The sequence below is a fragment of the Styela clava genome, chromosome 4 (assembly GCF_964204865.1).
Source record: "Styela clava chromosome 4, kaStyClav1.hap1.2, whole genome shotgun sequence".
NCBI lineage: Eukaryota > Metazoa > Chordata > Ascidiacea > Stolidobranchia > Styelidae > Styela > Styela clava.
In genome coordinates, this window is record NC_135253.1 from 13,819,754 (window position 1) to 13,846,975 (window position 27,222).

General features: G+C 37.4%; 1 protein-coding gene across 1 annotated transcript; it reads left to right on the forward strand.

The window, feature by feature from the left end:
- Positions 1-333: 333 nt before the first annotated feature.
- LOC144421987 (uncharacterized) lies at positions 334-25,586 on the forward strand. The gene is made up of 31 exons (XM_078111634.1): positions 334-480; positions 564-583; positions 1,511-1,592; positions 2,401-2,525; positions 3,253-3,457; positions 4,189-4,384; positions 4,507-4,745; positions 4,855-5,008; positions 5,235-5,344; positions 6,147-6,316; positions 7,682-7,903; positions 8,219-8,388; positions 8,577-8,821; positions 10,349-10,529; positions 11,669-11,857; positions 12,258-12,407; positions 12,735-12,875; positions 13,271-13,495; positions 13,767-13,853; positions 14,051-14,162; positions 14,505-14,734; positions 15,069-15,169; positions 15,564-15,835; positions 16,535-16,953; positions 17,638-17,816; positions 17,957-18,135; positions 18,378-18,607; positions 18,930-19,229; positions 19,879-19,968; positions 20,506-25,117; positions 25,573-25,586. The coding sequence occupies exons 1-31, from the start codon at positions 425-427 to the stop codon at positions 25,584-25,586; spliced, it is 9,705 nt and encodes a 3,234-aa protein (XP_077967760.1). The 5' UTR covers positions 334-424.
- The last annotated feature ends 1,636 nt before the right edge of the window (positions 25,587-27,222 follow it).

The following is a 27,222-nucleotide window of genomic DNA, read 5'->3' on the forward strand; positions in this document are numbered from 1 at the left end:
CCATAGAAATGTTTTTCATAGAATTACATACACACGAACAAGCATGGAAATTATTAAAGACGCTTGGTGGTGATGTTGTGATTATGAAAAAGTCAATTTTTGTAGAATCATCCGACATTTAAAACGTTCATCACGCTGTACTTGAAACGTAATGACGTACAAAAAAAATGATATCTTGTGTATTGTTTGCCCGTGGGTTTGAATCTTTTTTTTTTCTTGCATAATAATTGTATCCGGGATGTTCCACTTCAGTATTTCACTTGAACACCCCGGATGCTTCATTGCTATAAAAGGGCCTGCGTTCGAATATTCTACCAAACCAGCGCAATTTCATTGCGCGCGTGTATTTTTGTCGATAACAAAAAGATAAAACAATAGGAAAGAAAATATTGTTTTGCATTACGATAAATATTAGGCAAAAGCGATGTCTACCACAGCTTTATTACTGTGGATATGGACCCTGCTGGCTGCCAATATTGGGTAAGTTCTATAACCTTTTATGATCATTCTTTTCGTCCATATAAATACAGTTTTTGTAATATTTCCTTTTTATATTTTTACAGGACAAATGCGTGCTCAATAGGTATGTAATTTTATTATTCAAAATTGTAGGCTGCATTTTAATATCTAACTCGTAATGGAGACAAAATTTCTACTAGTTCCTTCGTACTCAACTGGCGGACCGCGATCCGAGAGCGGTCCGTTTGCGTATTTGATCTAGACCGCACATAATTATTTATCATTAGATCATTGGCCCCACTTTGGATCTGTGAAGGTTTCCTTGTATTAAATGGCTTTTAGAGTTTTAAAGGTTATTTTATATTTTGCATAAATTTACTTCTGACTATATATGAAAAAGAACTGTAACACCATAATAAACTATGCAAATAGTGCCATCATGATTAGGAAATAATCGTTGGCCGACTGAGGAAGTGCGCGTTTTAGGATGTCGAAATATAATTTCTGTAAAAGACCGAACCCCCACTAATTTTGAAGTTTTGTATACGAATCTTTGGTAAAATTAGTTGAGTAGCCCTGTTATATAGTACGAATATTCTCGTAGTCATGTGAAGCAATTGCGACTGAAGTACCAACATTTTTATATTTTCACATTTCATATATCCACTATCACCTCGAATTGACCCAAAGTTGATTATTTGAGTATATCTTTAAACTAAAAAGCAGTGCTAAAATTGATCAAGGTTTAAAAAGTACATTAAAAGTCAAAAGTGGGCAAAAAAGAAAATGAGCCATTTGCGAGCTCGTTTTGGTTAATTAAAAATTGATGAGTGTTCACATTTCAGTCTAAATAATATTCAGAATTTATTTCGTTGGACTTTTTTCATTTTACTTTATTTTATTTTCACGAAAACCTGATGTAACACTTGTCAATAAAGCTGAATGTTTTCTTTTATACATTTTTCCTATGCTTGCTGCTGATCTATTTTTCAAATATTCAGAACATATTTTTGAAAGATTTTTTACTCGCATTTTTATTTCCCATTCTAAGGCGACTTGGATATTGGAGAATGTTCTACCCTCATCGGACCAGAGTTCTCAAATATTGACTGCACAGCAGATGGGTCTAATATGTAAGTGTACCAACTATGTATATATAAATATATATTTGAAACCATTTTTAAGTCATATTTTTGGGGGAATTTATGGAAGAAATTTCGATTATATTTAGTGTTATTTTCTGTGGCATACTATGGCACTCTAATAACAACGACTGTCAAATCCCATTATCGACAAAGAACCGTTCATCTAACCGGGTAAATTGTATCAGATAAATAACTCACGCTGGCCGCAAAAAATTAGTGTAATATGTATAATCCGTGGTTTGGAATTCCAGATTTGTCAAAGACGCCGGACGCAAAATAAAATATGGGTTGTCACAGCCTCTAGTGCAATATAATTCAATCATCGCTTTTTCACTCAAGTCACTTGATCTACTTTTCAGAAATTTAAAGAGCATTGAGATATAATCTCAATTGTGTGAAATACACCATATATACACCGTACAAATTTTTTTTCGGTTGAAATACAATTGAAAGTAAAATAAAAAAGTTATAATCCATGAATATCAAATTGACGAGCGAACTTAGTTATTCACGTGATAGCATGACGGCAGTTTGGATCAATCCGTTTGTGTACTCGCGAAACCAATGGATTTTATTCTCTGAAATAACGTCGTTGTGTACGTTTTCCAATCCGGTGTAACATAATCTTTTATGCTAGTACATGCCTGTTTATTAGCGAAATGATTATCTCCAGAATGTAACGTCATCGAACATTTACGTTAGTGCATGTCCGTTTATTATTACCAACTAGATGATAATTATCAACAATGGTCAAAAATACTTGTCATTTATTAAATCGTCTTTATTTCCTTTCAAGAAAATGTGTGGCAAGATGTTTAACCGGATATAAGTTCAAAGACAAAGATCCCGGGTATGAATATGAAGTCAATTGTGATACTGGCGAAGGAAGCTGGTCCGAAGACTCCTTTTCTGAATGTGTCGGTGCGTACATTTAATAACATAATTTTTGCTGCCTATAAGTTATCCATGTTAATACTATTGATGACGTTGGAAAAATGTATCTTAGAATAATAGACGTCCATGCTTCAGTAGCCTACAGGTGTATATTTCGCGCACTTTTTACGCACGTACAGTTTGCACTTACTTCTGGGCTCTACTCCCAGATTATCATGATTGCTTGAAATTGAAAAAACCTTGCAACGTTTGCATACATTTCCGATTAGTAGATTGATATATATTAATTTATTTATAACCAACGCGATTATCTATACCAGTGCATTTTGGTGCTAAAGCAAATAATATCTGTGCTCCTAGTTGCTCTATATGTTTTTCTAATATTTTTCAAACTTTTCTGAAATCTTATGCACTCAACTGTCTTATCTTGACCCTAATGATATTGACCCGAGTTCATCGCATCGATGTTCAAAATTAAAGAATTCCAATTTGTGGTGTGAGATAAAGTGACAGTTTCAATGAGCTAAATCTGAACAATTGCGCTTTGTTTATCACTCAAATGTCGAGGGAGATAATGTGCATTACCTGTGGGGCGGTAGTCGAATATCAGTCGCGCTGACATTACGCAATTTGGGTCATGTTAAGAGAGATACTACTTTACCTGTATGCAATTAATATTTATCCAACCTAAAGCCTATTTATTAAGCAATATCTCTCTATTGACCCCATCAAAATTGATCTCTTCCATCTACAGACGCGAGATGCGAGATCAACGACCCTGAACATGGGTTTGCAGATTGCGACTACGTAGGCACAACAAGAATGTGTAGTCTGAAATGCGACTCTGAGTATCGCCACAGCGGTTCTCACCTCTTCATGTGTGACATGAAAACAGGGGACTGGAGTCCGGAGCTTCCCGAGTTAAATCAATTTCCGTCCTGCATCAAAGGAATAAAAAGGTATTTTTATTTTTTCACATCATTGCAATTTCTGTGGATGGTGCGTGATATGAGGTAGCACCAAAGAATAATATCTTAATAAATATTTTTTAATAATTTTAAATTTTAATAATGAAATGTTAAGTTAAATAAACCAAAATTAGCAGAAAAGAACTGTGTCTTGATGACGTTTCAGAGCTGGATTTGTTCCAAATATGTTTTTTACGCTCTTGCCAATTCAAGGTAATCATTATGCAGCTACGAATGAAATATGTACGATTTATTGAACAGCCGAAACCTGTTGCCAACTTGTCTAAATCAACTTAAATAATCTTCACTTTTTTGATTCAACGTTAAACATGAACATTACTTTGATATCAATACCACTTTCACGATTCTAATCTCCCATTTACATTACGTTATGCATTTGCGTTTTCGAAGAGCTACATAAAAATGAGGTTTTATCCTTATAAAAATCAGTTTTATTATATCCACTTTTTGTGTATATTATTTGTATACGATAAGTTTAGAGTCTTAGCCATTACAATTACTTATTAAATTGACTTTTATAAAAAAATTTTAATAGTTAATTTTTTGTGTCGGCGTGTACGTAATTGTACGTATGTGACGGTAAACTCTGCACGTTTTTGTTACTAGAAAGTGTTATTTAATGGAAGCCTAATTCATGGTACTGTATTGTATTTTACCGCATAACGTAAAATTCTTAATTTTATTTTACTTTTTTCTCAAAGGTGTAAAAACATGCGTTCGCCCGTTAATGGCGCCGTTGCGTGTAATATCACCAATGACGAACAGAGATGTTATCCAGGATGTCCACCTGGTTATAAATTTTCTGCCGAAGTTCCTGATGTGGGGTATTTTACATGCTTAGACGGAAAATGGTCTCCATATGACATCATTCCTGATTGCATAGAAGGAGCAGACGAGGTAAGTCAATTAATTGTTCATCAGACGTGTTGTTGTCATCATGGTAATCACGTCATCATAAACTCAGATAGATAACTCATGAATCTAAAGATAATCATAATTCAATCGCATGATTTTTGCAGATGAACGCAGTCGGAAACGGGCATTTCACGGGTATTTACACGAATTTGAAAGCCCCCGCAGATTTATCTGGCGTTTGTTACACATGGGGACAACATCATTATCGCACGTTTGATGGGACCGTTTTCCGACACAGAGGGGGATGTCAGTATTTATTGGCAAGAGATTTCCCGGGAAGAAAATTTCAAATACATGTGAAAAACGATCCAAAATGTGACGGAACGGAACTGAAATGTTCCAGGTATGTGGTGTGCAGTAGTTAAACTGATTGACTACTAATCTCCCTTCTCCATCAAGTTATCAAAACAGGGTTTCTAATTTTGAACTTATGCCTGACAAACCTATTTTAGGGAAGTTATTATCATGTACGGAGAAGATGAACTGAGGTTGAAGAGAGATGAGGAGGACGAACCAGCAGCCTACATGGATGGCAATAAGTTGACTCTTCCCGAAAATGTCTACGGATTGTTTGTTGAAAGAACAGCAAATTACATTATCGTCAAGGTGTGTCTGACGCCATCAATTTAATTTGTCATTTCTGAAATTATATTTTTTATGCCAGCCGTGCAACAAAAAACGCTCACTATCATTACAAACGGCTCGCCTATAATGCAGCGGTTGGTAACAGTTGAGAAATACTAAAAATGTAGAAATTAGTTAATTTTTCTGTGTCATAAATTGTTGTATTTTTGAATATCCAATTTTAATCACAAATCTTTGTAATTTACAGGATCACAACAGCAACCTATACGTAAAATGGGACGGAGCTGAACAAATTTGGGTTAAAGTAGACGAAGAAATGGCCAACCAAGTTGTTGGAATGTGCGGAACATTTAACGGGTAAGGAAACACTTTGTGCTAAAGGTCACGAACGGTATTTCTATAACAATTTTTCGTCACTGTAGGCCACACCTCAAAATGTATTCGAACAGTAATTCTGTTGCAGACATTCCTTAAATTGGGATTTTTCCACAAAAAAACTAAAATAGTACGATGTCAACTATTAGTAGCTTTTATCGTGTCATTTATCATCAAGAGTCCGGTCCGACAAACTGTAAAAAGTGAAGCAAAATTTCCCCCTGTTGTCCACGTTCATGTTTTATTATATTGTTATAACGCAATTATGAATGCAATAATTTCATTTCGCATGTTCATTGTGACAAAATAAACGAGCTTTGGTCAGTCCATTGTGCCCGAAGAAAGCTTTGCAAAGCTAATTGCACATTCACTTTGCATACCTGCGATTTTTGGCAGTTCTCATATTTGCGAGCAGTTTTTTTCGACTATAAAAGTTAGCATGTCTGCCCTCCGCACACGACTAACGTACGAGCATTTGCATGATGTCTTAAGCACACCAACGCAAAATAAGGCCAAACCTCGAGACCAAATATCCAGCACAAGTGAATGAATATGTTTCATGTCTCGTTTCTGTAAGATTCAAGTGTAATTTCAACACAATACATTCAGATATCCATTTTTGTACCTAATTTTTTGGTTTGCGGCCCGCGTGGTCAATAAATTTCAAAAAGTGGCCCGCGACATGTTTTGAGTTGGAGACCCCTGCCTTACATGGACCCACACTATTAGTAAATGAATAACTACTGCTGCGAATTGCTCTTGATGTGGAGGTTTTTATATGCAGGAAATGCTCGGACGATTTTACCATATTGAATGGTGACGCCACAGAGGTTGTATCCGATCTTACGAAGTTTGCTAGTGCATGGGTGACCTCCACGGAATGCGTGGCTGATGGAAGCGATGCATATTGTAAATGGGGAGAAGGGGCTACAGAAGAAGAAAAACTACTCACAGGTTAACAATTTTAGTTTTATCTTTCTTATTGTATTATACCACTGACCTCTTTATCGAATTAGGTTCTCTCGTCATATATACAGAATGTTGTACCGATAGCTTTGTTTGTTTACCAAGAAAAGCAGCATCCAACCACTTAAATGTTATTATTTGGATTCGCATTCCGCACAGGCACCGTCACATAACTTCTAATTGTATTTGTATCCTCCATCACTTTCGCTCATCAAAATTATTTACAACTGTATGAAGTAAGCTTCGCCCGTGCATTTTACTTTCTCGTGTTCATGTATGCCGTTTAAGAATTCATTCTCTTCAGTTTGATTGTCGTGATGTGTTTTTTCACCTATGCGAGTGTGGTTGAAAGGGCACAAACGCTGGTTACAGCATTCGCTATAAACCTTTCCCTATGTTTCGCCCCCTTTCCCGATCTTTCCGTCGTCTTTGTCTGTGTTTTTTATTCGTGAATCTGGGAAGCTTCGAATGAGTTTGGAATGTATTAAAAGTTTTGGGCGCGGCGAAGGATAAAGTAGTAATCGATCGATCTAAACAGTTGATTGGTTGTCGCAGTATGCTATAGTAAATACGCCGACTTTATATTTTAAGTTATTCGCTTCGGCAGTCTTTGTCGAAAAAGTAAGATAAAAGATAATAACTTCGCCCATCATGTTTATAACAAAATAGAGTAATTCACGAATACATAGCCTATACTAGATTGGGGGCTCCCGAAGTATGCGAACCAAGATGGCGGACATCGGAATGTAATATGTGTACTAGGTTAGGGTTAGGCCATAATTTTAGGTATAAATACTGCGGGAGGCTCTTGGCTAGTCATCGAACTGATAATAGGACTAAAATAAGGAAAATTGGAAAAAAATTATCGCCTAACCCTAACCTGTTACCCATATTACGTTCCAATGTCCGCCATCTTGGTTCGCATACTTCGGAAGCACCCTAGATTGTTTATCAATACGCTCTGCCTAAGACACCCAGACATTGAAAAGAAAAGTTGTAAAAGACACGAAAGTCTGCGTCGAGAGTGGTACGGTATGACCTTAGCTGAGCGCCGAGTTTGCTGAAAAAATCGGCGGACAAGTGTGACGGAGTTGGTCAAGCGTGACGAAATAAAGTGTTCCCCATATGAATTGAAAAAATAGTTTTGATGCAAAAAATATCGAGTTTTATATTACTAATGTATTAGACTTCGGTGGCTTCAACAATCTTTAATCAACGGAAGTTGAAATTAAATAGACTAATAGTTGGGAGGAAAGCGATCACAACCAACAACAGCAATTCAGCAAAACGATTAATGTGTACTCTCTTTGTTCAATACTATACTCCAGAACCTAATAAGTATTTTGAATACAGGGCAAGCTATTGAATTGTGCGGAAATCTTATGAATACCGAATGTAGAGACATTGTCGACCCAAGTCCGTACTTTGAAGCTTGCAAGGAAGATGCATGTTTCTTCAGAGGAAAAAGAGAAGCTAAATGCAACTCGATGGCAGCCTATTTCAGAGAATGTTCCCAGAAGGGCGTTCACATTAACTGGAGAGATGAAACTGACTGTGGAGTGATGTGCCCAGTTGGTGAGTACAGTCGAATTAGGCCAGTTTGCTGTTTGTTCTATTTAATGATATTGTTGAATCATTACAACATTCAAACAACTTTTTAAAACGGGAACATCAGACAATTCTTTAGATATTATGATGCTTAGCAACCGCCCGCTTCTTGAAATACGTTTATATCAGTAAAAATATGCATAAATAGTAATTTACTAATATTTGATACTTTATTTTGTTCGTTACAGCTACTTATCGCATTAAATTTCATTTAGAATTTCACTCACGTTTTTTAAAAGTTATATAAATATGGAAAAATACATATTGAATCTAATTTTCAAGGTATGGTTTATGACAACTGTGGTACATCATGCCCCAAGACTTGTGCTGGACTGGAATACAACTGTGAAGATCATCATTGTATAGACGGTTGTCATTGTCCCGCTGACACTTTCTTGCAAGACGGTGTTTGTGTTACGAAAAACGAATGCCCTTGTATATTTGGACTGAAGGTTAGTAGGCTACATATGCATTTGCTCCGTTCCATGATTTTCATTTTGGCCGCAAAGCGGTAAAATATCGTATTTATTTTGTATGAAGATACGTTCTAAACTCAAAAAATGAAAACACACCGTTTGCGGTGCTCAATATGTCTATAAAATAATCTAAAAACTAAATTATACAATTCATCTGTTCTCAGGCTTATGAACCAAAGAGCAAAGTTCGCCGTGACTGCAATCAATGCGTTTGTGCACGAGGCAAATGGATTTGTACGAAGAATGTTTGCGACGGAATTTGTCGATTATATGGTGATAGACATTACCAAACATTCGACGGTGCCATTTACAATATGCGCGTAGATCCCGACTGCTCTTACATATTGGCAAGATCAAAGGATTCTCAAACAATTTCATTCGAAATTTCAATTGAGAACAAAAAGTGCACGTAAGTGAATTTTCAAAAGTAAAGTTAGCCATTTCTATAATTTCCAATGTTTTGGGCCTAAGAGCAATTCAATAAACAGTTTGCTTATGGAAGAATCGCTACAAATAATTTCTATTCATTTTCAAAATTTCGAAGTGAAAAACGAATCACATGGAGCCCACAGAAAGTTTTGAAATAATTAAAAGTAATAGCCTTCTAGCGAGAAAAAAAATCTTTCACCACTAGAAATTTCAAGGCAATTGAGCAGACAGTTAATGAGAAAGGCGATTTTTTTTATACATTACTGACATTACTGCCGAAACTCGGACTCGATATACCTGTAACTGTAAAGCAATAAAATATTTTGGAGGTATGCAAGGACTAGGTGCTATATAAGTCTTCTCTCACATATAATGTCGTTTGTAAAGCAAAGTTACTTAAATAAACGGCTACCGAAATCTGGAAAGGCGATCGAAGAATATATATTTCAATCAGAGTGGAATTCGAATTCCCTCCCAAATTCGTTTCGAACCCTGAAAAGTTTTTCCGTAGCATTATAACATTATAAACGTTTTTCGGTAATTTATATGCGAGCGAAAAGGTGTTTTCACGCTTACTTCATAATATCGAGGACCATAAATTTCGAAGATTTCGAAGATTATAAAAACTGTGGAAAATATGCAAAAGCACGTTTCTTTTTGATGCAAGCATTGATCTTTTTCTATAACAAAAATATTAATTATGAACCATAGGTTAGAGAACATTCGCCATCCCTGCTTCTTATCCATATAGTGTCATGTTAAACAAGAATGTAGTGAGATATACCGGGTCGAATTCCGTGTAGGTTTTGGATTACCTACTTGACTAATTAGAGCTTATATTGACAATTTACCTACCACACTATGTTTTAATATTTATTAACCTGTATAAGTTATATATCTCATTATTGTCCGTAATATTTCATGCGTTTATTGGACACGTAGTGGACATAACGATCGTTTCAATGTTATGTTGTTCTTGTTCTTGTTGTTTGACACAGAATAACACACCTAGTGGAAATATTAAAAAACCGCTTTTCTCTTCGAATACTGGACCAATTGCTTTGAAATTTTCAGTGGTTGAAGATAAAATGTTTACCCAGAAGGCTATTACTTTTATTCATTTTAAATATTTCTGTTAGCTCTGTGACATTTGTTTTTGTTTGCTATGACGTCATTAAACGTTCTGCGGACATCGGACGCCATTTTGTGTCCTACTGTACTGCTTCGCTTGGTGTGAAGATATTTGTAGGCTGTGATCTGACGGTACGGTAAACCGTACTGTACTGCAAACAGACGTGTCCATATATTTGGGCGTAGCTCTCTTGTTTGTTATTAGTTTCTGCATACTGTGTATAGGTACACGAACCTCTTGCTCAAACTCGAAAAAATTTAAATGTTTTTACAATTTATATATAACAGGTAATCATGTGTTAAGACTATTATAGCAATATACTTAGTTTACATAGTAGATGCTTCGGCACTATATTATATGAGTTGTTATAAATAGGTCAACTGCAACTGGGGTGAAGAAATGGCAAACATGCACCAGAAACATGATTGTAAAAGTTGATGGGAAAACACTGCATTTGAAGTCAGGAGGAAAGGTATTTCTCAAAAACGAAGAAGTTGAACTTCCTTTTGTGGCGGACAACGTTGCTGTTGAAGATGTTACAGGCAGCTTCCAGAAGGTTAGTGAAATATGTTATGAAATCTTGATCGAAATTGAGATGAAAATATCGTTTGTAGTTAACGGGGCATTACACTATAATATGCGGAATAAAAGTATCAGCGGACTTCCAATATCACGCTAGCCATACTGAGGCAAATGCAAAAAATACTTATGAGCTGGAAATATACGATTGGAAAGACTTCGTGAATATTTGGCCAGCATTTACAACGCTTAAAAAGAGTAATCTATTGTTTTATTTGCAACTCTAAATTCCGAAGCCCGATCTTTGCGCTTCAGTGGTTTGCAAATCTTCTGTCAGTACTTTTCGTTTGGGACCTTTTATTGAATATACATGCACAAAAAGGACAAGGAAACGTTTCTGAACCCTATACACACAGCCCTATACAAATATATTACAAAATATAATTCTTAACCCAATATCACTATTGGCAGACTTGATATTGTTTTATTCCTTCTAACTGCGAGAAGTACCGGTTTGCAAAAAAAAACGTAAGTCATGATACTGTAAGTTCGCACTCGCACTCCATTTTATCTCTGAAAACAAGTTCAAAGCCAAAAAATTCATTGTCAGTTCCTCGAGCAAATATTAGTGAGTGAGAAAGTGACAAATATATCTTATTAATTAATTATTACAAGTCAATTCAACTTATTCGATTATCATTCAATATCTATGGCACGGGGTCATGCAGACATTGCTATGCTTTTTTGCTTTTGACATTATTTTTTCAAAGTAAACGCCGAAAGCTAACCAGTTTCTATTTTAATTCTGAATCAGAACTGGTACACTCGATACGAATTACAGCTTTGAGCTATGCTCCTGCGTGAGCTTGTTCTAAACTATTATAATATTTCATTGATAATTCGTAATATGTTTAACTTTGTCCAACAGCAATTTGTCAAACAACGATTATTCTTCATCCCAATAACCTCGCCTTGTATCAACTGCGAATAAAGTAATAGGGAATAGAGCCACCTTCAAAGTTAAAAATATATTAGCCTATAAAAATGATGATTTTTTAATAAATGGGCAATTATATATTGATTGTTCGCTACTATATTACTGTTTATATAAAATTGTTTCTGATGCGTTTGAAAAAGTGTAAAAAAGTGATTTATTATGCAATGATTCAATTTCAGGTTACAATCTATAATGGAATGACTATTTTGTGGGACAAGGAACTCCGTATATTCATCAGGGCCAAGAGCAACATGTGTGGTACTATGGCTGGTCTTTGTGGTAACTTTAATTCCGTCCAAGATGACGACATGTGGGCACCCGATGGTGTCACTCATGAAGATGTCTATGAATTCGCAAGTTTGTGGCAGGTTTGCTATTTTTGTGGTTAGATACTGACTCTAATATTAAAAATATTTTTAGTTTCGGGAATGTGACATTCTGTAGTTTCTTCTGAAAATGGAATTTTCGAAGTTTAGGTGAATCGTATCTTGTATCATATTAAAACAATACTCTCAGCATATTTGGAACATAATATACACGAGAGCGCATAATGCGGTTTAGACTAATATGTTACCATATACTGCTACCACAATCGAATCGAGGTTTTTGAATTCTTGGTATGTATACCCTATTTCATTATCATGAATGTTTTGCTATGTAACTCTCAGCAAGGCAGTTGTCTATTAGAACTTTTATCAGCGCTCTTTCCATTTTTGGTGTTCTTGGTTTTAGCAAACTTTGGCACAATTATTATTTCCTATTAAACAGAAAAAGATTTGTCAAGATGCACCCAAAGTCGATCCACTTTTGGAGCATTCTTGTGATACTCATTCGATTAACAAGAGAAGCGCAAAAGATATGTGTGGACACTTGAGAGATTTCAAATTTCTTGCCTGCCACGAAGTTGTTGATTACCAGGTATATGTGTGAGGAATGTATTCGAATTATAAGGACTGCTTTGTAATGCTAGTGTGTGTACACAAATCGGTGTACGTTGAAGTATAAAGTAAAAATATAAAGGGGTTTATGCTTTCTTTTCTTTTTATGTGACCGTTTATGACCATAATCTTTTCGTTTGTTACTTGTTACTTTGAAATTTTAACTTGATATTTCGAGTCTGCGAGGTAAAATCATCCCAACGCACAGACCAGTAGGCTGTAGCCAAGCAATTCAGGGCATCAACAAAAATTATTATGACGGAAAATCCGAAGGATTAACTCATCAAATCCTTTTTGTGCGTTCCAGCCATACTTCGAAGCCTGCTTGTACGACTATTGTAACCTTCCGAGCAAAACAATTGCGTGCAGTGTCTTTGCTACATATGCTATGGATTGCGCAAAACACGGCGTGGTTATCAAAGACTGGAGAAGCGAAGCTACATGTGAAGTGAGTTCCATTCTTTGACGAAAATATGTAACCTATTTAGAATACAGTCTTTTTATGATTGTTACAAAGTATATATATTTTTTAGGAATTAAGTAGCGTAGGTCGTAGGATATCGACACCGAAAATCTATAAATTTTTAGATCATATTTAGGGCCAGGTATAGACATCACTTCTGAGACGACATCTACTTTTCGGTGCAATTCATATGTACGGACAATCGAGAATTTCTCAACCATATGAATATATGAATACGAAATGAGCACCACACAGAGCCAAATTATATAATATATAGATCCGAATAAATATTATGGGATATAATCGTAGATAAACAAGTTTCGTAATATTCAAAGTTGTTTAAACGAATCTCCTATTTTTTCACCACTTACCCAATCCAGGAGGAAGTGTGCCCATCCAATGAAGTGTGGTCAGAATGTGGCCGTTCTTGTTATGCATCATGTGGCGCAATCGCCTCAGAGATCCCTTGTAGTGAAGAATGTGTTCCAGGATGCACGTGCTCTGAGGGTTTCGTTCGTGGATATGATGATAAGTGTATATCTATTTATCAATGCCCTTGCTATTTCGATGACGTTAAGTACATGCCTGGAGAATCAAGAATGCTGGTAAGATTTATATATCTTCATAATTTATTATTATTTTGTGTTTGATTTACTCTGATTAGGAAAGAATTCCAGAATACTAAATTAGTCAGATATTAATATGTGTAACACTTGATGTCTTAATATAAAGGTCTCTTGATTACTTTTATCGATCGAACTTGTAAAGATTTTCCCACAAGATGAGTTAGCAACACTATACACTACAGTAACGCTTCATAGTACAGAGGATCTGCTTCACTTTTGAGTCTCTTAACTGATATTTTTAATGGTATAGGATTGCAACATATGTGAATGTTACAAAGGAGCTTGGCAATGTACTGAAAACTATTGCCCCGTGGAAGACTCATGCAAAGAAAATGAGGTAAACAGAGTAACATTATATATGAAATTTCATACACGAGTCTTAGCGAAAATGACAATCCTTTTTTTCGTACATATGACATCATATTCAAAATGCACGCCATACACAAATGCCCTTCATGTAGGCGTGTTACATTTAAAAGCATAAAGCTTCGAACTTATTTATTTTGCTCTTACTACTCATTCTTTACTGTGCAGGAATTTGTTCTATGCAAATGGGAAAAACAGGTGACTTGCTTTGCAATGCATTTGCCGTTGGACGAGCCAACCAAACCAGAACGTTGTTTGTCAGGATGTCAATGTCTTGAAGGTAATTTTTAATATTAATGCACGGAAAAAGTTTGAAACCGAAATGAAGAGGTTGTAGTAAAAATATTATAGTATTAAAAGAAAGTTAAGACTTCTTTGAATTCATGACAATCAACTGGTGGAAACTAAACAATTTCGATTCATGCAAGTAACGTTTTGACAGAATTCGGCCTATAACCACAGGTCAAAGTTGAAAATAACTTTGATATCTGTGAGGTAATCATCACTTTTTCAGCCAGTATTATTAAGTACAAATTATTATAAATTAAGCAGTATAGTATAGCAGTATATAAGATAAATACTATATAACTGGGGATGAAACAAATAATATTTTTCTCAATAGGATACGTTTTGGACGAACTTAGTGGGGCGTGTGTACTCCCAGAAAACTGTCCGTGCGTTTATGGCGGCAGAAGTTATAGAGAAGGGGAGAAGATGAAAAAAGATTGCAACAGTTGCACATGCAGCGGGGGACTTTGGACTTGTACAGAAAACCAGTGCTCATCTCAATGTCGTGTTTACGGTCCGAGCCACGTCACAACCTATGATGGCATGAACTACCTTGTATCGAAGGTATAAATATTATTCTAATCCCAAAACTAAAATTCTAGTTATCGTCATGTATAGCGTTGTTTTTGCCTGTTCTTGTATATTTTTGTGGCATAATGTCGGCAGTTCAATGTTCATAGCGATGTTAGTTAACTGGCAGACACTTCTGCAACGATTTGTAATGGAAGATTATCATGAGTCATTTTGAGTAGTTAATTTTATCTTCTCATGCTGCACATTCATACATTATCATTGTATCTGAAAACTTCTCTAAATGCCCATCAAAATAAGAAGTTCAATTCTTTTTATCAGTCTATATCATTTTTATAAACTACAAAATAATATTCCTTTTTTTCAGGATTGCGTCTACACATTGACTGAAAGTACCGAAGAAAACGAACGTAATTTCGACATAACTGTAGAGAATATCCCATGTGGTACTCTGGGCACAACGTGCAGGTAAACAATTCGTAGTTTTTATCACTGTAAACAAAATCAATTTCACTTTACAGTAAGATAGTTTGTAGAAATAATGTATTCAAATCACACAAAATTAACTATTACTCAGTATGAAGTACGTTATTAGTTATTAAACCTCATTATGAAAAGAATCATGCGATCGCTTGGTTATCACGGCCGAAAATCCAACTTTAGAAAGGTTCAGCTCTAAATACGTAAAAAGTTATTATATACCTATTACCTATTATATATTATAAATTGTATGATAAATATGCTAAACTTCACTATCAAATATTAAATGTAGGGTTGTTATGATCTAGAAATCCTAAACGATCATTGGCATGGAGTCTATTTGCCTACGATTTTTACTTCAGTTCAATGTGTCATACTTTAGCAAATGCATCACACTTCGTATTAACCCGGGAACACCAGAGGAAGACACTCTTATTCTCGCTAAAGGCAAGCCTGTAACTGTGACAAAGGGTTCGGCGTTTTCTACAAGAGAAGCGGGTTTATATGTTTTCATCGATACAAATATTGGCATCACCATTCAATGGGATAAAGGCACGCACGTTATCGTTAAACTAGAACCTGAACACAGCGGAAAAGTACGTGGTTTGTGTGGAGATTTTGACAACAATTCTGGAAATGATTTGATACATAAAGGTATGCCATTGTTAACATAGGTTTTATAAAGCTTCTTTTGTCAGTGATTATTATACTTAATTGTTGAATACTGATTAGTCTTTCAACGTAGTAACTGCGACTACAAGGAGCTGTGTAAGTAAGTTTGCAAACAACTGACGCGCTTAATGGCAAAATACCAATCTTTAAAAAATACTGCTCATCGTGAATCGAACGATTCATTTTATTTGAATGAAAAACTCCTCCGTATTTTCACGAAAATTTTTTTTAGAGTTTTGTAACGAGAATATAGAAAGTCATTATTTGTAAATGTAGTTTTACAATTGTAATGTAATTGTAGTAATGATTGCATTTCTTATTCAAAAAGCTGAAATATGTTAAAACTAATGAAGCTTCTGCTAACTGATAATTTGGACATTAAATTATGCTGGAATTGCTGAAATAGTGAAAAAAAATATTGGATTAGTATTAAATGCGATTTTCAAATTATGTTTTGAAAAAAAGAGTAAAAATGTTTCAATATCCACATATTTTACTATTACGATAAATTAGCAAACTGGTAATTCAGCCTTAAAATCTTTTTGAGTAAACTGGAATTGCTGCTCTAATAGCAGAATATAAAAACCATTATTGTTTATAAAGAATACTATTATCCGGACGTTTCCAAAAAAAGAAATTCGAATTTCTGTCTTTTCTAGTAAACTCCAATCTTTACTTCAGATGACACACCGACGAATGATCGCATGGAAATTATAAAATCATGGCAAACAACAACGTGTGCTGCTGGAACCGATTTGACTGAAGTGGACACATGCGCGTCAAATCCCCATCGCAAAGCATGGGCTGAAGCTCGCTGCGGTGTCATTAAAACAACCTTCAAAGAGTGCCACGGTCATGTACCACCGGATGCTTACTACCAAAGATGCGTTTTTGACACTTGCGCTTGTGACACAGGTGGAGATTGCGAGTGCTTTTGTACCGCGGTGTCAGCGTACGCCAATGAATGTAACAAAAAAGGTGTGCACGTTTACTGGAGAACAAGGGAAATGTGCCCCATGCAATGTGATGGATATCGTGTGTACGATCCGTGCGAATCAGCCTGCCCAATTACATGTGAAAATTATCATTACGCTTGGAAAGTAAGTTGAATTGTATTGTGCAACAAAGGTATAAATATATATTTTGTGGCTTATGTGACATGTGGAGCCTACAGACTTATATCGTTATGAGATTCAAATATAACTGCGTTGATAAAATGAGGGAAAGTGCGTACGGGTGCACGCAACACAAAAATATGAGTACTTCTGGTCTTGAAACACATTGAAATTACACATTTCATCGCATTTGAAAATAGGCTAATGTGGGTCGGAGATCTGATTCACCACATGTAATATTTTGTTACGTAAATATTTAGAAGCTTTGTTTAGTTTTTAAAAAATTGTTTATCCAGAACCTGAAATAAAAAGGTTTTTCACAACAGTTGACGTAAAACATGTCAAATATATTTGTTGTGTGTTTGGAGTAGCCTGGCGATCAATGTGATCTGCTGTTAAATACCGCTGATTGCGATAGAAAGTGTCAAGTTTTTTTACACCCTTGGCCCCAGAATGAAATTTATCTATTTAACTATTTATTTAATTATTCTTAGTTTATTTATTGTTATTTTGTAGCAGGAACTGCGCGCTAAAAATACTGATCAAGTTTACTTATATTCTATAGGTAGCCTTCAGTGAACCATTTAACACAAAGCATGAAGTGTATGCCATGTCAATTCTGAAATCATATTTGTAAATTCTTTTCTATTCTTTCGCTGCTTCTCCCAGGTTGAAGCTGAATGCGAAGATTCGTGTGTTGAAGGATGCGCCTGCAAGGGTGACTTAATTTACGACCAAAAAGAGAAATGTTGTGTCGACAAAATGGACTGCATATGTACAGTGATTGGTGGAATAGCCTATGGTGAAGGTGATAAAGTTTGGAGCATGTCAGACGAGTGCAAGAGCTGGTTAGTTATATTTAATTTGGCTCATTTAATTGGGGATGACAGTTTCATGCTTGAAAACTATGAATTTGTCTAACATATTTAACATGTTATTATGCAAAATGGTCTTTCAATTAATGAAAAAAAAAATCATTTTTATTTAGTTACTGCATGGACCACGAGGTACAATGTCTTGGTTTGCCCTGTCCTCAAAGAATCACGCCGCCTGAATTACCCTGTACAATTCAATATTGGAAGCCAAGCTTAAGATATAAGAAGTATAGCCCTTTCAAACTGAGGCCATCAGAGGAAGAGTGCATTACAGAAATCGAAAAGGCCACAGGTGATGATACTATACCTTCTTTTACTGCCACCGTCCTATGCTTTATGCATGTCATGGTGAAATGGCGAACTATTCGAGCCATCCTTACCATTTCGAGCTAACTTTCTGGTGAAAATTAGGATCATGATCTAATTCAATAGTCCTCCTGCGGTATCCTGTTTATATTCTACCAAAAAGTGTGACTTTATTGGTACACATGTCGATTAAAACTGATTTTATATTTCTTGGATTCCTAATTACAGATACTTGTCCTGCTGAAATACGTGACACATGCGGCTACAGGTGCAATCAACTTTGTCATAGCTGGAGTGCAGCCACTTATCAATGTTTACATGGAGCAAAAGATGAATGTTGTTTAACGTGCGGGGATTCTATTACAAAGTGCTCAAAGGGACAGGTGTTAAGAGATGACGCTACATGCGTTGATGCTCAAGACTGTACTTGTCTGTTACCCAATGGAAATATTCTTGCCGTAAGCAAAAATTTATTCTCAATCGTATGTGGCGATATAGAAATATTGTTATACCAAGAATGCATATTCCAAATGCCCAATCATCGTTCACAAAAGAATCTCGACCTTAACATAGGCAGTTTTTCTTTAGTAAAATGCAATCATTAGTTTATTTCTAGTAATTGAAATAAAAAGGAGCTTTAAGTTATACTTGTTCATGATGTATTCAAGAATGCCCTGATACGCATTTGTTCGATATTTTCTATTGATTTGTCAGATCATGAATATTAATAAATAGTAGAATGCCAATATTTAAATGCGATATGTACATTACGTTTTATAGCCTGGTGACAATTGGGACTGCAGGGTGACATGTACTCGTTACTACTGTTGGAACAACGTTTTAGAAACATCCACACTACATGCTTGCAAGCCTGAACTCGAACTTTTGCCAGTGGCATTTGATGAAGAAGTTGTTGTTGTAGACACCAGTTCATATCCAAGCTACTCCGCTAATGCAGTAGATTACGAGCAAGCTGAGAAATCGAGTCCGGAGGCTCAAATCGAAGCATTTGCTACCGAGGCGTCCGTTGTTGAGTCTGCTGTACAACACCTTTTAGCAGATGCAGTGGGCGAATCTCAGGCAAGAATATAAATCAAAACTTGGTTCATTTGTCTGCATAATTTGATAAATGATATGTTGTATTTTCTGTATTTGGTACCGCGGAACACATAGGACTTTTAGAAGTAGTCCTTTTGTTATCAAATAATTTATTCAATAATGACTTGTAAAATAATATGTTATTGTGTATTTTTTTCAGATGTTATATTGGCGCTGGTTATTCCGTTTAACACATAGCTAACTGAATGCCAATGCTTATATTATGTTTTATGTAGATTCTTTCGTTACTATCGTTGTCTTGAGTATCGATGTCTTTGGCAGCCTGTTTACAGAATTAGGTTTCGTTAGGTATTAGCGTTAAATGTATGTCATTTGTCATTCAAAATAAGAGAAGATTGAGACAATAGCTTGGGATAATTTGACCCGTATATTTTGTGTCAGACTCTTGTGTCAGAAAATTTGTCTATTCTTTGAGATGAATGTACTTCACACTGAACATAACTTTCTATTATTTGTTGCACAATTTTGCGGATATTCGCAGATTGTAATGAATTTATGTCTTGCATCACATTTGACCTTTAATGCAACCTAAATAATTCTTGAAGTCTTTGTAAACATTTGATGCTTGAGTGTTTGTTTTAACTAAAAGTCTACATGCACTTCACTTTAGTTTCTAGAAACTGATGATGGATATTTGCCAGATTTCGAACCAGAAATTACGTCAACAATTGCTGTGTTCAATTCGCCGGATACAGATGTTGTAAGTATTGTAAGTATATATCTGCATTTAGATGGAAATTTTCATGGGTAATAAATGCTTTGAAATAGTAACCATAAGCCAATATTGATTAAAATACACAATGCGGAAATAACATTAATTCGAATGTATTCTATTTCTGCAAAAATGATGAAATAAATGAAAACACAACTATTTTAGCATGTAAATTGCCTGCAGAAGTTGGGTCTACCCTTTTTAGAATTTATTATACGTATTGCGACGAGTTTGACTGCACTGGTACAAATGAAGCAGTCGCTTGGGGAGATCGATTCAAAGCGATTACAATTCGTTGAATTTATGAAATGGAGCTAAAATTGAACAATTGAAATGAAACGTAAATAAAAAAAGGTATTCATCACGCGAGTTTGAAAGCACACTAAATTATAACCCAAATTAGGAAGATAAATTTCATCAACATCAAAATATCAAGATGACATTTCGGCTATACTTGCCGCTCTCTTTAATTATACACACAGTCAGATGGAGTATTCTCATTTAAATTTATGCATTCTTTACAAGGTTGGAGATTTGAAAAAAGATGAGAAAGTTGTTGGTGAAACGTTATCAAAATATGTAACGAATTATATTCCTGAGCAAGAAGAACATCAAATCACCAGTCAATCCTACATAGGTAATAATGAATATGACAGCTTCAGACCATCTAATGTGCCTATGCACTCAGATCTCTTCCAGAACCAACCATTTATTGAAACCGGTCCAATTGTGGTCATGGCTGACGGGAGTAGTTCAACAGATGAACACGTACGGGTTCCATTTGCGGAGAACCTTGTACCTTGCGTGGATGGCAGCAACGGCTTCTTAGGCGGTGTAGTTTCAACAGCTGACCATTTGAAACCGTTCACAAATGCTGTATTATTGGGCGACAATCATGAGATTTTGAACGACCTATACCGTGACAAATTTGTTGGTGATAATTCACCCAATTACATTCAATCAGATTCTTCAGTGACTTCGTACATCCCACACACATTAAAGGACGTATCAGGTGAGCTAACACCGTGTGCTACTGACGGAGGAATATTTGGAATTGGTGAACCGAATGTGCCATCATTTGCAAAGGATATAGCAAATTACGAATATGGATCATTACCAAGCAGTGATAGTCCCGACGTTGCAAATACTCTTATAATAGGCGGATCCAGCAACGCTGGACCTTTCACACAACATCCTGTTGGATCGCCGTATCATGATGGAGCTATCGGATTTGGACCCGCAAGCCGTATGCCTGGTTTCAATAACTTGCCATATGCACCATCTAGTCCTATGTACGCTCCTTGCGACAAAGGATATGATAACTTCGGTCCATCTCGAATGAATGCTATGAATTCAGATTTGTTCGGTAACCAAGCACATCTAGGAAACAGCCCAATTGTGATGATGAATGACGGGAGTAGTTCAACAGATGGGTACGTACGTGTTCCGGTTGCGGATAACCTTGTACCTTGCGCGGATGGCAGCAACAGCTTCTTAGGCGGTGCAGTTTCAACAGCTGACCATTTGAAACCGTTCACAAATGCTGTATTATTGGATGACAATCATGAGATTTTGAAGGACCTATATCGTGACAATTTTGTTGGTGATAATTCACCCAATTACATTCAATCGGATTCTTCAGTGACTTCGTACATCCCACACACATCAAAGGATGTATTAGGTGAGCTAACACCGTGTGCTACTGACGGAGGAATATTTGGAATTGGTGAATCGAATGTGCCATCATTTGCAAAGGATATAGCAAATTACGAATATGGATCATTACCAAGCAGTGATAGTCCCGACGTTGCAAATGCTCTTATAATAGGCGGATCCAGCAACGCTGGACCTTTCACACAACATCCTGTTGGATCGCCGTATCATGATGGAGCTATCGGATTTGGACCCGCAAGCCGTATGCCTGGTTTCAATAACTTGCCATATGCACCATCTAGTCCTATGTACGCTCCTTGCGACAAAGGATATGATAACTTCGGTCCATCTCGAATGAATGCTATGAATTCAGATTTGTTCGGTAACCAAGCACATCTAGGAAACATCCCAATTGTGATGATGAATGACGGGAGTAGTTCAACAGATGGGTACGTACGTGTTCCGGTTGCGGAAAACCTTGTACCTTGCGCGGATGGCAGCAACAGCTTCTTAGGCGGTGCAGTTTCAACAGCTGACCATTTGAAACCGTTCACAAATGCTGTATTATTGGGCGACAATCATGAGATTTTGAAGGACCTATACCGTGACAAATTTGTTGGTGATAATTCACCCAATTACATTCAATCAGATTCTTCAGTGACTTCGTACATCCCACACACTTCAAAGGATGTATTAGGTGAGCTAACACCGTGTGCTACTGACGGAGGAATATTTGGAATTGGTGAATCGAATGTGCCATCATTTGCAAAGGATATAGCAAATTACGAATATGGATCATTACCAAGCAGTGATAGTCCCGACGTTGCAAATACTCTTATAATAGGCGGATCCAGCAACGCTGGACCTTTCACACAACATCCTGTTGGATCGCCGTATCATGATGGAGCTATCGGATTTGGACCCGCAAGCCGTATGCCTGGTTTCAATAACTTGCCATATGCACCATCTAGTCCTATGTACGCTCCTTGCGACAAAGGATATGATAACTTCGGTCCATCTCGAATGAATGCTATGAATTCAGATTTGTTCGGTAACCAAGCACATCTAGGAAACAGCCCAATTGTGATGATGAATGACGGGATTAGTTCAACAGATGGGTACGTACGTGTTCCGGTTGCGGAGAACCTTGTACCTTGCGCGGATGGCAGCAACAGCTTCTTAGGCGGTGCAGTTTCAACAGCTGACCATTTGAAACCGTTCACGAATGCTGTATTATTGGATGACAATCATGAGATTTTGAAGGACCTATATCGTGACAATTTTGTTGGTGATAATTCACCCAATTATATTCAATCGGATTCTTCAGTGACTTCGTACATCCCACACACATCAAGGGATGTATTAGGTGAGCTAACACCGTGTGCTACTGACGGAGGAATATTTGGAATTGGTGAATCGAATGTGCCATCATTTGCAAAGGATATAGCAAATTACGAATATGGATCATTACCAAGCAGTGATAGTCCCGACGTTGCAAATACTCTTATAATAGGCGGATCCAGCAACGCTGGACCTTTCACACAACATCCTGTTGGATCGCCGTATCTTGATGGAGCTATCGGATTTGGACCCGCAAGCCGTATGCCTGGTTTCAATAACTTGCCATATGCACCATCTAGTCCTATGTACGCTCCTTGCGACAAAGGATATGATAACTTCGGTCCATCTCGAATGAATGCTATGAATTCAGATTTGTTCGGTAACCAAGCACATCTAGGAAACAGCCCAATTGTGATGATGAATGACGGGAGTAGTTCAACAGATGGGTACGTACGTGTTCCGGTTGCGGAGAACCTTGTACCTTGCGCGGATGGCAGCAACAGCTTCTTAGGCGGTGCAGTTTCAACAGCTGACCATTTGAAACCGTTCACAAATGCTGTATTATTGGATGACAATCATGAGATTTTGAAGGACCTATATCGTGACAATTTTGTTGGTGATAATTCACCCAATCACATTCAATCAGATTCTTCAGTGACTTCGTACATCCCACACACATCAAAGGATGTATTAGGTGAGCTAACACCGTGTGCTACTGACGGAGGAATATTTGGAATAGGTGAATCGAATGTGCCATCATTTGCAAAGGATATAGCAAATTACGAATATGGATCATTACCAAGCAGTGATAGTCCCGACGTTGCAAATACTCTTATAATAGGCGGATCCAGCAACGCTGGACCTTTCACACAACATCCTGTTGGATCGCCGTATCATGATGGAGCTATCGGATTTGGACCCGCAAGCCGTATGCCTGGTTTCAATAACTTGCCATATGCACCATCTAGTCCTATGTACGCTCCTTGCGACAAAGGATATGATAACTTCGGTCCATCTCGAATGAATGCTATGAATTCAGATTTGTTCGGTAACCAAGCACATCTAGGAAACAGCCCAATTGTGATGATGAATGACGGGAGTAGTTCAACAGATGGGTACGTACGTGTTCCGGTTGCGGAGAACCTTGTACCTTGCGCGGATGGCAGCAACAGCTTCTTAGGCGGTGCAGTTTCAACAGCTGACCATTTGAAACCGTTCACAAATGCTGTATTATTGGGCGATAATCATGAGATTTTGAAGGACCTATACCGTGACAAATTTGTTGGTGATAATTCACCCAATTACATTCAATCAGATTCTTCAGTGACTTCGTACATCCCACACACTTCAAAGGATGTATTAGGTGAGCTAACACCGTGTGCTACTGACGGAGGAATATTTGGAATTGGTGAATCGAATGTGCCATCATTTGCAAAGGATATAGCAAATTACGAATATGGATCATTACCAAGCAGTGATAGTCCCGACGTTGCAAATACTCTTATAATAGGCGGATCCAGCAACGCTGGACCTTTCACACAACATCCTGTTGGATCGCCGTATCATGATGGAGCTATCGGATTTGGACCCGCAAGCCGTATGCCTGGTTTCAATAACTTGCCATATGCACCATCTAGTCCTATGTACGCTCCTTGCGACAAAGGATATGATAACTTCGGTCCATCTCGAATGAATGCTATGAATTCAGATTTGTTTGGTAACCAAGCACATCTAGGAAACAGCCCAATTGTGATGATGAATGACGGGAGTAGTTCAACAGATGGGTACGTACGTGTTCCGGTTGCGGAGAACCTTGTACCTTGCGCGGATGGCAGCAACAGCTTCTTAGGCGGTGCAGTTTCAACAGCTGACCATTTGAAACCGTTCACAAATGCTGTATTATTGGATGACAATCATGAGATTTTGAAGGACCTATATCGTGACAATTTTGTTGGTGATAATTCACCCAATTATATTCAATCGGATTCTTCAGTGACTTCGTACATCCCACACACATCAAAGGATGTATTAGGTGAGCTAACACCGTGTGCTACTGACGGAGGAATATTTGGAATTGGTGAATCGAATGTGCCATCATTTGCAAAGGATATAGCAAATTACGAATATGGATCATTACCAAGCAGTGATAGTCCCGACGTTGCAAATACTCTTATAATAGGCGGATCCAGCAACGCTGGACCTTTCACACAACATCCTGTTGGATCGCCGTATCTTGATGGAGCTATCGGATTTGGACCCGCAAGCCGTATGCCTGGTTTCAATAACTTGCCATATGCACCATCTAGTCCTATGTACGCTCCTTGCGACAAAGGATATGATAACTTCGGTCCATCTCGAATGAATGCTATGAATTCAGATTTGTTCGGTAACCAAGCACATCTAGGAAACAGCCCAATTGTGATGATGAATGACGGGAGTAGTTCAACAGATGGGTACGTACGTGTTCCGGTTGCGGAGAACCTTGTACCTTGCGCGGATGGCAGCAACAGCTTCTTAGGCGGTGCAGTTTCAACAGCTGACCATTTGAAACCGTTCACAAATGCTGTATTATTGGATGACAATCATGAGATTTTGAAGGACCTATATCGTGACAATTTTGTTGGTGATAATTCACCCAATCACATTCAATCAGATTCTTCAGTGACTTCGTACATCCCACACACATCAAAGGATGTATTAGGTGAGCTAACACCGTGTGCTACTGACGGAGGAATATTTGGAATAGGTGAATCGAATGTGCCATCATTTGCAAAGGATATAGCAAATTACGAATATGGATCATTACCAAGCAGTGATAGTCCCGACGTTGCAAATACTCTTATAATAGGCGGATCCAGCAACGCTGGACCTTTCACACAACATCCTGTTGGATCGCCGTATCATGATGGAGCTATCGGATTTGGACCCGCAAGCCGTATGCCTGGTTTCAATAACTTGCCATATGCACCATCTAGTCCTATGTACGCTCCTTGCGACAAAGGATATGATAACTTCGGTCCATCTCGAATGAATGCTATGAATTCAGATTTGTTCGGTAACCAAGCACATCTAGGAAACAGCCCAATTGTGATGATGAATGACGGGAGTAGTTCAACAGATGGGTACGTACGTGTTCCGGTTGCGGAGAACCTTGTACCTTGCGCGGATGGCAGCAACAGCTTCTTAGGCGGTGCAGTTTCAACAGCTGACCATTTGAAACCGTTCACAAATGCTGTATTATTGGGCGATAATCATGAGATTTTGAAGGACCTATACCGTGACAAATTTGTTGGTGATAATTCACCCAATTACATTCAATCAGATTCTTCAGTGACTTCGTACATCCCACACACTTCAAAGGATGTATTAGGTGAGCTAACACCGTGTGCTACTGACGGAGGAATATTTGGAATTGGTGAATCGAATGTGCCATCATTTGCAAAGGATATAGCAAATTACGAATATGGATCATTACCAAGCAGTGATAGTCCCGACGTTGCAAATACTCTTATAATAGGCGGATCCAGCAACGCTGGACCTTTCACACAACATCCTGTTGGATCGCCGTATCATGATGGAGCTATCGGATTTGGACCCGCAAGCCGTATGCCTGGTTTCAATAACTTGCCATATGCACCATCTAGTCCTATGTACGCTCCTTGCGACAAAGGATATGATAACTTCGGTCCATCTCGAATGAATGCTATGAATTCAGATTTGTTTGGTAACCAAGCACATCTAGGAAACAGCCCAATTGTGATGATGAATGACGGGAGTAGTTCAACAGATGGGTACGTACGTGTTCCGGTTGCGGAGAACCTTGTACCTTGCGCGGATGGCAGCAACAGCTTCTTAGGCGGTGCAGTTTCAACAGCTGACCATTTGAAACCGTTCACAAATGCTGTATTATTGGATGACAATCATGAGATTTTGAAGGACCTATATCGTGACAATTTTGTTGGTGATAATTCACCCAATTATATTCAATCGGATTCTTCAGTGACTTCGTACATCCCACACACATCAAAGGATGTATTAGGTGAGCTAACACCGTGTGCTACTGACGGAGGAATATTTGGAATTGGTGAATCGAATGTGCCATCATTTGCAAAGGATATAGCAAATTACGAATATGGATCATTACCAAGCAGTGATAGTCCCGACGTTGCAAATACTCTTATAATAGGCGGATCCAGCAACGCTGGACCTTTCACACAACATCCTGTTGGATCGCCGTATCATGATGGA